Source organism: Thamnophis sirtalis, unplaced genomic scaffold (assembly GCF_051295495.1).
Source record: "Thamnophis sirtalis isolate CommonGarterSnake01/CBP01778 unplaced genomic scaffold, rThaSir2_p1.2 scaffold_1, whole genome shotgun sequence".
In the NCBI taxonomy this organism is placed as follows: domain Eukaryota; kingdom Metazoa; phylum Chordata; class Lepidosauria; order Squamata; family Natricidae; genus Thamnophis; species Thamnophis sirtalis.
Genome location: NW_028261381.1, coordinates 72,423,173 through 72,436,493, shown reverse-complemented (window position 1 = coordinate 72,436,493; position 13,321 = coordinate 72,423,173). Strand labels below are relative to the sequence as shown.

The 13,321-nt window shown below is 37.2% G+C and overlaps 1 protein-coding gene across 1 annotated transcript in view; it reads left to right on the top strand.

Annotated features, from left to right (window-relative positions):
• The window catches only part of LRP5 (LDL receptor related protein 5), a 116,439-nt gene extending 103,559 nt beyond the window's left edge, over window positions 1-12,880 (top strand). Inside the window, exons 17-23 of the mRNA XM_014054430.2 lie at window positions 385-510; window positions 3,700-3,936; window positions 5,671-5,799; window positions 7,899-8,132; window positions 8,629-8,768; window positions 9,406-9,503; window positions 10,185-12,880. Of these exons, the coding sequence (XP_013909905.2) occupies window positions 385-510; window positions 3,700-3,936; window positions 5,671-5,799; window positions 7,899-8,132; window positions 8,629-8,768; window positions 9,406-9,503; window positions 10,185-10,446 (1,226 nt within the window). The 3' untranslated portion in view covers window positions 10,447-12,880. The remainder of the gene's footprint in view (window positions 1-384; window positions 511-3,699; window positions 3,937-5,670; window positions 5,800-7,898; window positions 8,133-8,628; window positions 8,769-9,405; window positions 9,504-10,184) is intronic.
• The last annotated feature ends 441 nt before the right edge of the window (window positions 12,881-13,321 follow it).

The window sequence follows — 13,321 nt, the reverse complement described above, 5'->3', positions numbered from 1 at the left end:
AATCTTTCTTGCCACAGTCATTAAGTGAATCACTGTGGTTGATAAGTTAGTAACCCAGCTGTTAAGTGAATCTGTTTTCCCCAGTGACTTTGCTTGTCAGAAGGTCTCAAAAAGAGATCACATGACCTGGGACACAGCAACGGCCATAAATATGAATCAGTTGTAAAGTGTCTTTAATTTTGATCCCATGATTATGGGGATGCTGCAAAGGTTGTAACTCTGAAAAGGGTCCTACGTCACTTTTTTCAATGCTGTTATAACTTTGGATGGTCATTAAATGAGCTGTTGTAAGTCAAGCACTACCTGTACTTAAGTAGTAATAGATCTAGGAATTTTCCCCCTAACTATAAACAATTGCTATCCTCCTTTTTTCTTTGCTTGAAGCAAACCATCCGTGTTCCCGAGATAATGGGAAATGTTCACACCTCTGTATAGCAAAAGGAGATGGGACTCCAAGGTGTTCCTGCCCTGTTCATTTGGTACTTCTCCAGGACCTCTTAACGTGTGGAGGTAAGTAATCTTAAGCAAAAGCTTTCCTTTCAGAAAAGATTGGCAAGCATTCAAGCTTCACAAGTCAGATGTATTTGTACTTCATGGCTCTAGAACAGTTCTCCTCAGCTACTGCTCCCTAGATGTAGCAGACAATGTGAGAATTATTTGAGTTAAACTCAGAGAGATCTGCAGGGCCCCGTTTTGTGGGAAGCCTTCACGTTGCTTGACCGGTTCATGCACTCAATCCCTTGCCATTGGCAGGCAGTATTTGCAGCCAAATGAGATTATGAGAGCAACTTAAATTCAGCAGGTAAATTTGACTACCATTTTTACATACATAGTCATCTTTCTGTAACTGTGACAGTATATTAACAAGACCTGTATAATATCTGTACTGTAGTTGGGAGGGAGTGTTATAAAAATCATAGCGAGTCTAATGTACGCTAATGTACACAGAACTGCAGTGCATTTTACTGTTTTCATAACTATGCTGGTTGTTCCCACCAAAAACTGTGTTGTGATACTTTATTCATTATCTTGAGGAAATGCTGTAAGAAAATCTCACTGTAGTGTTATCTAATTGTTTCTTAGGCTCTGTATTTCAGTGAAATATAATAGAAGGTTGGTGGAAAAAGATAACAGCAAGAGTCTTTTTTATTTGCTTCCCCTTAAAACAAGTATAATCTAAAACTATTCCATCCAAAATATATTGCAGCTGGCCCTCGTATTAGATTGTCTGCTGAGCAGCAGAACTTCTATTTTGTCTAGACTGAACCCCAGGTTTTTTAAATCCATATTGAGGACCTGCTCAGAATCACTCAATGAGTTGTAAACTAGAGATGGGTTATATTAACCAAGTGATCAAATTCAAACCATGAACCCTTGAGTGATCTCATCAATACATCATGTAGATATTTGGAGACCGAGTTCATACTGAGAGATTCTCTGTGCAATAGTGCCTTTGAACTTCTTCAAAGTGATGCAACTAATCAAACATTCCAGGAAATGCTGTGATTGGAGTACTAAATACTACTGAGAACAGTCCTGTTTGTAAATGACATCTACCCTCAGTGTTTCTTTTACCCGTTCTCCTTCCTTTCTCATTTTGCTTTGAGGATTTAAATAAAATAATCTACACAAGGCTATCCTTATTATTCCTCGGTTTCATTCAAAATTGGGGATAACAAAACCACAGAAAAGAAGATTTTATAAAAAATATAGTGCCCCAATCATCATTTAAAACATGCATAATATGCACAAAAAATCCACACAGAAATCATCTCCAAATTTGGGGTTATGTGAACTCCTTTACTGCAGATAATGAAATCTAGTCTGTATTTCCTCTGAATAAAGGAATCACAAATAACTAAGGGAACCTGTTTGTAAGCCGCCCAGAGGCTTCTAGACAAGATGAGTGTCACATAAATACAATACAAATATACATATAGACACACACACACACACACACACACACACACACACACACACACCTGTCTTTGAGTTGTTTTTAATGATTTCTCTGTGAAGTATAAATCGCATGGAAATTTTTTTCTACTAACAACAGGCCACTTTTGGATGCAGTGAGTTTTAATTAACTAGTTCTGTTTTCTAAATTTGTAGATAGCTTCTAAAAAAACAAGATTTGACTTTAGGAACTGATATCATCCATATGATGAAGGAAGGCCTTAATAGTTCATAATTTCCTTACAAAGCTAATTCCATATAACATTAAGTCATAAGTCACTGCTTGGAGCTTAGTTTCTGAGTTTACATTTAATATTCCAAAAGTGTGGCTTCCGTGTATTTTACAAAAATCCTGGAAATTGTTACTTTGGGTGGATAAACCAAAGGCAGTAGGAAATAGCATAATTGTGCTGTTATAATTACATACAAATGGCATTACGTAGAATAGATACTTTGCAACTCAGCGTTAAGCACTATGGTGCTATGTTTTTAGCTAAGAGTTTCCCCTATTTCGGTGTATATATACTGTCCAAATTTGTCCATTTTATTCTAATATATCCTTTCTTTGCTTTTATGGAAGAAAACATTTTTCAAAATATTTATGGCTATATTTTCTGTGAAAATAAACATCTCCTCTCATCAGGAAGGCTTTTTTCTCCCATCTTTGCAGCTTAAAACTTCCTTTTCAAGTTTGTTTTGAAAATACTTCTTTCTCTTAAATGACACATTTGCTGTACTATGAGCTCTCCAGGGATCTCTTATAAACAGTTTCTGTCTCGCAACCACAACGTGCTCTGTGGTATTGGAGTTTTACATCTATTCTATGGAGAAAGAAGTCAGTTTATTGGCTCATGTTTCTCCATTTGTGAGAGATTCCTCATGACAAATGCAATCTTCTTATTGTATGCTGAATCTCACATTTACATACCATTCCTAATACAGTAATTTTATATTTATCCTTGTCTTTTCTCCTAGCATCCTAATTTGAAATCTTCAGTATATCAGATTTGTCAACCATCACAGGCATACTTATGTAGTCTCTCTGCAGTCACTCTATTCAGGGCCAAAATACTGAGCCTGATATTTTATGGTAGATTGTACCTATAAAGACGCCAAAAAAATATGTGGGGGTGGGATGGGAATTCATTGTGAGTTTTTTAAAGAATAGTGATCCAAGTGACTCACTGCATTCAATAAACCAGTTGTTCCTTGTGTACAAGTGTAATTCTTCATGGGGAAAAATGCATTGTCTCAGATCTGGTTTACCTATTGTGAATTTTCAACTCAAGCCTTAAAAATCAAGGGATCTAAGAGGGCCTTATAAGAGATCGAACAACGTCCTGGATTTAGGCATATAGAAGTACAAGAGCAGAAACTCTCACCATTGTGTTGCCAGGAAAAAAACTTTTTTCAAGAGGTGTAGAAGGGAAATAGAGTAAACTCTTTCAACATCTCAGGATATAGTACAAGGGCTTTACGATGGGTGAAATATGTACTTACTTTTGCTACCAGTTCGCAAATGTGAGAACCTTCCACGCATGCCAGAGCACCAAAAACAGGATGTGATTACGTCCGGGCTGGTGGGCGGAGCCTCCCGCCGCCGTCTCTATCGGTTCACTCGAACCGGATAAAACCAGCTAAATAGCACCACGGGGCTTTACAAAGATAAAACAGTGCATTCTTTGTTGTAAATTATTTAATATTTTGAAGAGTTTCCTGCAGTTCTTAAAAAATTCCTTTTAGAGCCACCAACCTGTTCCCCGGATCAGTTCACGTGTGCAACTGGGGAGATTGATTGCATTCCCATGGCATGGCGTTGTGATGGCTTTTCCGAATGTGACGATCAGAGTGATGAAGAAAACTGTCCCATCTGCTCAGCAACCCAGTTCCAATGTGAGAAGGGACAGTGCATCGATGCACATTTGAGATGTAATGGAGAAGTTGATTGCCAAGACAAATCTGATGAATCTTATTGTGAAAGTAAGAGCTGTATATTTTATCTTATTTATTTATTTATTTATTTTATTAGACTTATATACTGCTTCATAGGGCTTTCAGCCCTCTCTAAGCGGTTTACAGATTTTTAGCAAATTGAGTCAGCAAATTTCCCCCACAGTCTGGGTCCTCATTTCACCCACCTCGGAAGGATGGAAGGCTCAGTCAACCTTGAGCCGGTGAGATTTGAACCACTGAACTGCAGATAACAGTCAACTGAAGTGGCCTGCAGTACTGCACCCTAACCACTGCGCCACCTCGGCTCCTCCTTATGTTCAACACATGCACGTTGTTAGATTCAGCAATGAGGGAAGCAAACGGAACTATGCTTATACATATACACCTATAGATCTCAGCCTAGTCAAACAGGAGAGGTGGTAGAAGGGAAGCTGTCAGGGCCTGTATGAGAAGGGACAGTCTTAAAATGACCCCCTCCAAGACAAATTAGTTTTGATTTTCAAGGTCAAATGATGTTCACTCTGAATGGAGTTGCATTCCCCCATTCAGATATGGTTTGCAACTTGGGGGCTAGCAGCTGTGACCAAGAAGGCTTTTGTTTAATTATATCTCATGCTCCAGTTGCGATCTTTATTGTGGGGCTCCTACTTACAATCACTTTACATAGGGCTGCCTTCGGAAAGCATTTGGAAGCTATAAATGATACAAAATGCAGAGTCCTAGACAGTGATGGATACATCCCAGTATTCTTGGATGGTTCGACGGTTTTAGGACTTGTGTTGGTTGCTGGTTGGCATCTGGATGCAATTCCAAGATTCTGGCCCTACATGATTCAAGACCAGATTCTCTGAGGCCTGTCTTTTCCCACATTGATTTGATGTCCATTAAGATCAAATAAGGTTTAGGCCTCCAGATCCTGTCCTGTATAAGAATGCTGCTGGATGAGACCCCAGAAGCCAGCATTTTCTATCAAATCTTCCAGACTTTGGCATGCCTTCCCTCCTGATTTTCAGGAGAGCAATTATGGCTGTTTTCTCTCCCCCACAAGCGCAGGCATAGATTTTGAATTGTCCTGTACATTTTCTTGAATGTATATTTTTGATCATTTGCTTTATGGTGAATGGTTAATAAATCAAGTGGGTTTTTGTTGCTGTTGTTAAGGAGATTTCTTGTTCAGTGAAGTTATTATTAGCCATCCAGAGCCTTCCAGAAAAAAGCAGCATATAAATAAAGCAAATGTAATGAATTAATTAATCAAAGTCACTGCCTATAGCAATAATTCATTATTGAGTTTTATTTTCATATTCTTGTTATATAAAACACCCATTCCAAAAGTAGAATAAAACATTCTGCTTAGGCACTCCTAAATGATGCCAGGCCATCCTTGTCACATTCTTCATAGCCTTCTATTCCTTTCCCCCCACCCCTACATTTTTTAAATTGTGTCCTCAAGCCACAAAGGTCCTTCCCTTTTTTAAGGGATTAGAGTAAACTCTAGATTGACACTATGATAGTTCATCCTCCCATATCTTTGGCGCTTAACAGAAGACTGTGAGTGGTTTGCATTTATGTTTTCTGCCAGATGCTTGATTTCAAGAGGACCGAGTATAATGTTTATTTGTGGTTCTTGGAGGCTTATAAAACAACTGCTTTCTTGAAGAAAGTGATGTGTTTATTATTTAGTTTAGGTTTGGTTGATTTATCTTGACAGTATTAAAAATTGTTTGATGATTCTCTCCCATCCTACCCGCCCCCTCACAGCTATTTGTCTCCAGAATCACTTTCAATGTGCCAATGGCCAGTGTATTCTCAAAAAACAGCAGTGTGACTCCTTTCCAGACTGCATTGATGGTTCTGATGAACTTTTCTGTGACAAGACACTTTTTACTGGTAAGTTGGTATTGTAAAAGGCCTCCTATTGTTAACTATCTTTACACAATATGTGTTGGGCTAACATTCCCCGAATTCCCAGCCAATTTAACCAACAACTAGGAAATTCTGAAGCTTTTCAGCCCAGCATCACTGGAAGCTATCAGTTCATAAAGGCAAGTTTGGATCCAGGGATCACTGTTTATTTTCCGAGTCTAGAAAAGCAAATATAGTTATTTACTATTGCTGAGGCTTAATACTTCTGTCCTTGAAACGAAGTACTGTTCAATGGTGCTTTGCAGTTTTCAGAAAGCTGTCATTTTTCTTTCTTCAGATGTAGCCAAATCCACATCCTGTGAAAAATAAAGCTATTATCAAAAGGCCAAAGCAGATGCAATTCTGTCTTGTCCCCCTGGGCCTTTGGTGGCTGTTCAGATTGGCTTTAATCCCTGCATCGTTTATGCTAACCATAAATGCCATTTTCTGACTGTGGATGGTTTGATAATAATTCTGTATTTTCAGTCCTAGCACCTCTGTATTTGTTGGGGTTGAGGGAAAAATACTTAGAGATAGCAACCCTCCGATAACGTCCAGAATTTTGTAAAAGGAATTGAACTGGCTATTTTTCATTAGAATGATTGTCATTGATAACTAGGTTGCAATAGAGATAATCTTATACAGAAAAGAGCCACAAGGGTTCTTGTAATAAAATGCTACAGATTGCAAACTAGTCTACCCTTCCCCAATTTGGTGCCTTCTAGATGCATTGGATTACAAGTCCCATCATCCGATGGTCAAAAAAGAAGACCAAAAATAATTTAGACTATGTATTCCTTGGGCCAAATTAATATGGGAAAACCACAAGTTACCATGATCCAGCCACCATCAAATCCTCCCTAATGGAATTTGCATATAAATAAAATGTAGTAAGCATCGAACAGCCTTTTAAACACTGAAAAGAACTACTGAAGTTATGAAGAGAAGATGCATGAAATATTGGTTCTATTTGAATGCCCCCTTCAATACATTAAAGCTTGGAGGCTCCTAAGTGATGTTAGATTGGTTCCAGGTTTGAGGAGACCCTTATCAACGTGTTATAGTTCGATTATAATCAAAGATGACACTTGTGGACTCTGCTAGTTGAGAAAGGTTACTAAGGCAGACATTGTGAGAGTGGGAAGGTGTCACTCTCAAACCAGGAAAGGTGATACAGTTGAGGATTCCATAACTTTCTTCCTTTGCAGTGTTTCAGTGCAAAAGTATGTGTATGTGTCTTGCTAGTAAGTTTACTGAAAGCCTTCATTTACTGTGAATTGTAAAAAGATGATAAAAGGAAGGCAATATCTGGTTTACTATACCAGCTGATGCGAGGTGACAGGAAAAAAGTTATTTTATGCAGGAGGTGGAGATGGAAGTAAACTTTTAGTATTTATTTCTACAAACTTTGAAACAAATATTATTTCTAATAGGCTCCTGTCCTTCGTACTCTCATTTGCTGATCCTTCTCAGGACCCGGATTGTTGTTGGGGGCAATATGCTGACTCTGTAAACCGCTTAGAGAGGGCTGAAAGCCCTATGAAGCGGTATATAAGTCTAACTGCTATTCCTATTGCTATTGCTATTCTCAACAAATGCTACCCTTTTGGCACTGCACACATTGTTAAAACTTCTTTTGATGTTAATAATTTTAAAAATTAGTTGCTTTAGCCACTTGTACAGAAAAATAAAGCACCCACAGTAATTGCGGAGTCTTTGCACATAAGGGATAACCAAAGTCATCTAGAATTGGAAGTACCAATCTGCACACGATTTGCAATAGTGGGATATTGATAGATATAAACTTTGGGGACAAACTTGGAATTGTTCCAACAGAATTACATTCTATAGAGGAGAACCTTTTCAGCCAGAATCTCCAACATCAAAGATGATAACTGAACCTATTGATAACTCACATAAGTGAAAAAATTACTTAGAATGTAAATTCCACCCGTCATGTCTGGGTTATGTTGTTAATAACTGGAAGCCTGTGCCAAAAAGGCCCTTTGCTATTTTTATACTAACATTTATAGGGCTGTTAAAAGGGAAGAGATAGAATTCTAATTTCCTTTTTCTTTTTACAGAAAAAATTAAATCCTCTAATGATTCTGGACCTCACAGTAATGCTATTGGGCCTGTGATTGGAATTATTCTTACCCTTTTTGTCATGGGAGGCATGTACTTTGTTTGCCAGCGTGTGGTTTGCCAACGTTACGCTGGGCCTAATGGACCTTTTCCACACGAGTATGTCAGCGGGACCCCTCACGTCCCCTTAAATTTCATTGCTCCAGGGAGTTCTCAGCACGGGACCTTTACAGGTAATAGCAGCAGTGTCTCTCTGTATTCCTATAATGTTCTTCAGATTTTGTTTTGTTCTTTTAACTTTGCCACATGCTAAGTAACAACTGGCTGTGGCTATATGATGATCTTCATTATATTACTCCTGCTGTTGAATCTCCGGCCAAACTACTATTTTAGAATCTTTGGCAATAGAATGAAGGGCAATATTTTGGAGTGGATTCTTGCTTCCTTTGGAATGCCAGCGCTCAGAATTTGAGATCTGTTATTATTCTTTTAGCCATATCCTCTGCCTGAGTAGTATGCTTTGAATAGGATTGTTTATAGATACGATGCAGAACTGTATGTATTATAGGATATGTATTTAATTTAAAGGGATTGCACTTTTTTAAAGCCTTGTGATAGAACCAAGATTCTGCAGTCCATATAGACATCTTTTACCACAGTAATTGCTTTGGTAAATTTCATTGAATTTATATCTGAATAAATATATTCTTATTTCTTCTATCCATATAGGCATCTCTTGTGGAAAATCCATGATTAGCTCCATGAGCCTAATGGGTGGAAGCAGTGGTGCCCCTCTTTATGACAGAAACCACGTCACTGGAGCTTCTTCTAGTAGTTCATCCAGTACAAAAGCCACATTTTATCCACAGGTAAGTGTTGCAAATTTATAAGCCAAATTGTGATTCCAGTTCCTATTAGTTCTTCTTGAACAGCACATTTAGCTAGATAATTGTTGAGGAGGGAGGAGCTGCTATCAGGCAAACATGAAATTTGAATCAAACTTAAGGAAGTTAGATTGGGCTCAAATATCTCAGTTTCCTCTCAGTCAGCCATAACATGCCAATAGCTGATGGGAGTTGGGGAATGGTTCTATTTCTCACATATACCCAACTCGAACATTTATATTTAAGAAAATGCACTTTTGACAGCACTCCTGGAAAGGACTATTGTAACATTGTGGAGAATTGCTGTCCCTGCTTATCCTGCAATTCCAAGTTATTTCATGGAAATAAATTACTATAAAATGTATACTGATTCCGTAATGTAATAATTAGCAGAACATTTATTTATTTATATAACTCTAAATAGTGGCACATTAATAGAATGGTCCCGTTGTTTTAGGAAAAACATCTGGATTTGAAACAGATTCTCATAGTATGGTCTTTCAGATTATGATCCAAAGAAAGCACAGAAGGCTCATTTGTCCTCAGGCATCTCAAATGATTTCATTGATAGAAGTAGCTCCTATTGGACATTATTAAACTATTTCATTTTACATTCACACAGATTTTGAATCCACCACCTTCACCAGCTACAGATCGCTCCCTCTATAACACAGAAATGTTTTATTCTTCAAACATTCCATCAACAACAAGGTCTTACAGGTAATGGCTTTCAAAACCACTTGGCGGATTCTTTAACTCTTAGTCTTTAAATATCTGCTTCTTACTTTGCTTATATAACAGCTTTGGATAAAGAATACTTTCTTTTTCTAATAAAACTGCTCCAGTTGTCAGCTTTGTACGGTTTGATTGGTGGAATCTTCAAACTGGAAAATAAGGCTTCATGATAGGACTTAACATGGACATGCATTTTTAGGCTGCTCAGAAAAACATGAGCACCAAGGACCCCAGTCTGAGGGTTGGTTGTTCCATTACCCAAGCTAGGTAACATCATCAGTTTTAGTAAGGAGTGGGGTTTATTCTCAGTTTATATTCTAGTGGCTTGCCCTGCCAGTGTAGGTGGGAATCTTGGAGGTTCTTTGGCAGTTCCTTGATTGGGAAATAGTGTTTACTTCTTGATTGTTAGTTTAATATTAATGTTGGTGTTAATCTATGCTCATCTGGGTGTTTATTGCTGTTGGGGAAGTGTTTGGGTGTGTGTGTTTTTTTGTTTCCTTTTTGGTGTGTTGATTATCTTTTTTGCACCGTATGTAGATGTTGTCTATGTGTCTATTGATGGCTAATTTGCTGCAGATAAAAAGAAGTGAAAAGCCTCCAACTTCTCTCCCTTCTCAGCCAGCAGAATTTTTCTACAATGCTACTAATGTGTATTTTGTATTTTAGGCCTTATCTTATCAGAGGGATTGCTCCACCAACTACCCCCTGCAGCACAGATGTATGTGACAGTGACTACACCACAAGCCGGTGGAAAGCCAACAAATACTACATCGACTTAAACTCAGACTCAGATCCTTATCCTCCACCTCCTACTCCTCGCAGCCAGTACATGTCAGCAGAGGAAAGCTGCCCACCATCTCCAGCTACCGAGCGGAGCTACTTCCACCTTTACCCCCCTCCTCCATCTCCTTGTACAGACTCCTCATGATTTTAACAGAAGGGACTTGTCTTTTTCTGTAAATATATTTTTTAAATATGAACAAAGATTTTAAATATATATATTTTATGATCTAAAATGGGGTGGGTACTTATAAAAATGTGAATAAAAATGAATGGGCCTGGGCTGTGAAAATTGTACAGCAAAGTGATATTTATGTTGATTTTTTTTTAATTTAATAATCCATTCTTTTGTGCCATAATTTGCCTTTGCATTGAAGTCACAACATTTAAATTGACCTCCAAAGGAGGTGAGAAGCAGAAAATAATATGCTTGGAACATTTTGAAATCATCTTTTGGTTCAATAAAGGGGAATGTGCCAAGTTATTTTAACTAATGTAAAAGGCAAGAAGAAGTATGTATGAATGAATGAATGATGATGTTATTTGAAATGCACACAAGGGAAATTCTTGTGTGTCTGTGTATGTCTGTATATGTGTGTGTGTCTGTGTGTATGGATTAATACTTGATCCTAGGTACTTAACCACAAAAATGGGCTTCCTATGCTTTCTTTTGTTTTATTCCATCATTCACTTTCCAAGAGAGTCAGTGCATTAAAAAAGTGAACTTCTAGAATACGTGTTAGATTTATTACATTATTCATCATGAACTACTTTTCCCCAAATTAAAATAAGCATTCAGTCCTATTGAACCCATCACACTTCTATTACGAGTCTGTCAAATTCAAGGCACTGCTTCATGTTTTAGCTTTCGCTGAAGGCCCCCCAAAACAGCTCAGGAGATTTGGAGATGAGAGGAGGGAGGAAAGGAAGGAGGTGGTGGTCATGATAGAGATAGAAATAGAATTGAAAAGTGTAAAAAAGGAATGAATCAATTTTCTGAAAGATTAAAATAGTTTAGAAAAATGTAATCCCCCAAAGTGTCTTTTTCTCTCACATCCAGTGAAAATTTCTATTAAAAAAACTATAACAATTAAAACACATTTCATCAATTAAAAACAATTTATAAAGAGTTCACTGAATAGCAAAACTATTCATCCAAATTGATGCATTTGTATATTTCTTGAATAAAGGTCTACCGAGGTCCCTGGTTGTAAAGAAAAAAGCAAGCCTTCCTCATTTTAAAACATAACATACACCACCATCATATTTTCCACTGGGTAAGAATCCAAATTTTACCCTCTCTAGCCTATATATAATATTAGAGAGAGAGAGAGAGAGAGCACACACAGGAGTAAGGATCCGCCTAATCAGAGGTAGCATTCAGTAAAAGATCATTTTATTTGGAACAAAACCCAGAAAAAAAGGTGCTTTTCATCACGGGTCAGGAAGAAAATGAGCAACACGTCTCGCATTACTGACTGTGCTTGTGCTTTTGTTTGATTGCCTCACACAGAATGTTTGAAAGCTTGTAGAATTAGGAGACTGAACAAATAATGAAATATGATTGGAAAAAGAGGGAAAAGCCAAAATTACAGTATGTTTTCACAGCTGCGTAACAGCAGGTACAGCCGGCTTTTGACAGTCATAGAATCATTGACAATGATGAAAATTGTTGGTTTTTTACATTTATAGCTGGGTTTTAGCAAGTATTTCTGGCCAAGTGTGAGGTGAGACTTCTTCTTCCTCTGGCCCTTTTTTCCAGAGGAAATAAGGTGGAGGTCTATCTATCTGTTATTTCTGAAGATGTTCCCATTAGTCTATTTCTAATTGTTTGGATATGGTTTAATTCTGAGGACTTGCAATTAGGATCTTTCAGTACAGGAGAATTCTGATCTCTCAAGAAACTTATATTTTGCAGTCATGTGATTTTACTTTTCTTTCCAAGTTTAATATGGGAGATAAAAAAATAGAATTATTTGTATGCAAAAATATCCTTACCTGAATACTTTGGGGACGTCAAAAATTTTTGGGTGTATTGCCTGTGTGTCTAGCGCAAAAATAGTCCATAGCAATGCATCTAGAGTGCTCAGCTCAAAAATCATAACATTCCGTACTAATAGTAACTCAAATTGGATTGGAAGATAATACATTAACTTCTTCTAAGTCCAGGATTCCATTTCTAGGTTTGTTACAGATAAAGCTAGTACGTGTGTGCACGCGCACACACATACACACAATTGTTGAGAGATTTGCATCCACTAATTTTCTTTATAATTGCTTTTAACCTTTTGTCTAGCATTTATAAAAAGATACCCTTTAATTCTTAACATTACATGCTTTGATTTACCATTGCCAGGTTTCTGTTGTCTAAAATTTACTGCACATTAAAATTTGAATAAATAGTTTATTTTTTAAAAGAAATGTAAATAACCATATTAACCTGCTTGCTGAAAAAAGTGTACTGTATTCAGTGGTGATTTGGATACTTTAAGCAATGACAAAATAACTAATGCTACCGATGTGAACAGAGTACTATGATGCTTATGGCTACAGTCTTGCTTGCTATTATAAATTTGTGTTAATCACGAAAATTAAATATGCTGCTTTCTTGATTAACATGTTAATTGAGAAACATCTCACCAAATTCATATAAATGATCAGATTTGCCCAACTGGAGTTGTTGTAGAATTGAGTGAAGTCAAAAATATCTTACCAAGAAATAATTGTTACATTTTCATTATTTTAAATTATTTCTCTCTCTCCAATCCACAATTTTAGCTAAAATATCTTAATATCAGTAGTACTCTGGGCTATGATATTATCCATTTCTTTTTTGACATAGGTCTCAATGAATCACATAAAAAAACCACACTGGGAGCTTGGTCTTTTGCTTGCAGACGATTCGTTACCAAGGAGAAAACCACATTCCCATCAACACTAGCAGGGCAAACTACTGTATATAAATAGAGAGCAAACCCCACACTTATAATATTATCTAGTCTGGTAATGAAACATCTGCAAGT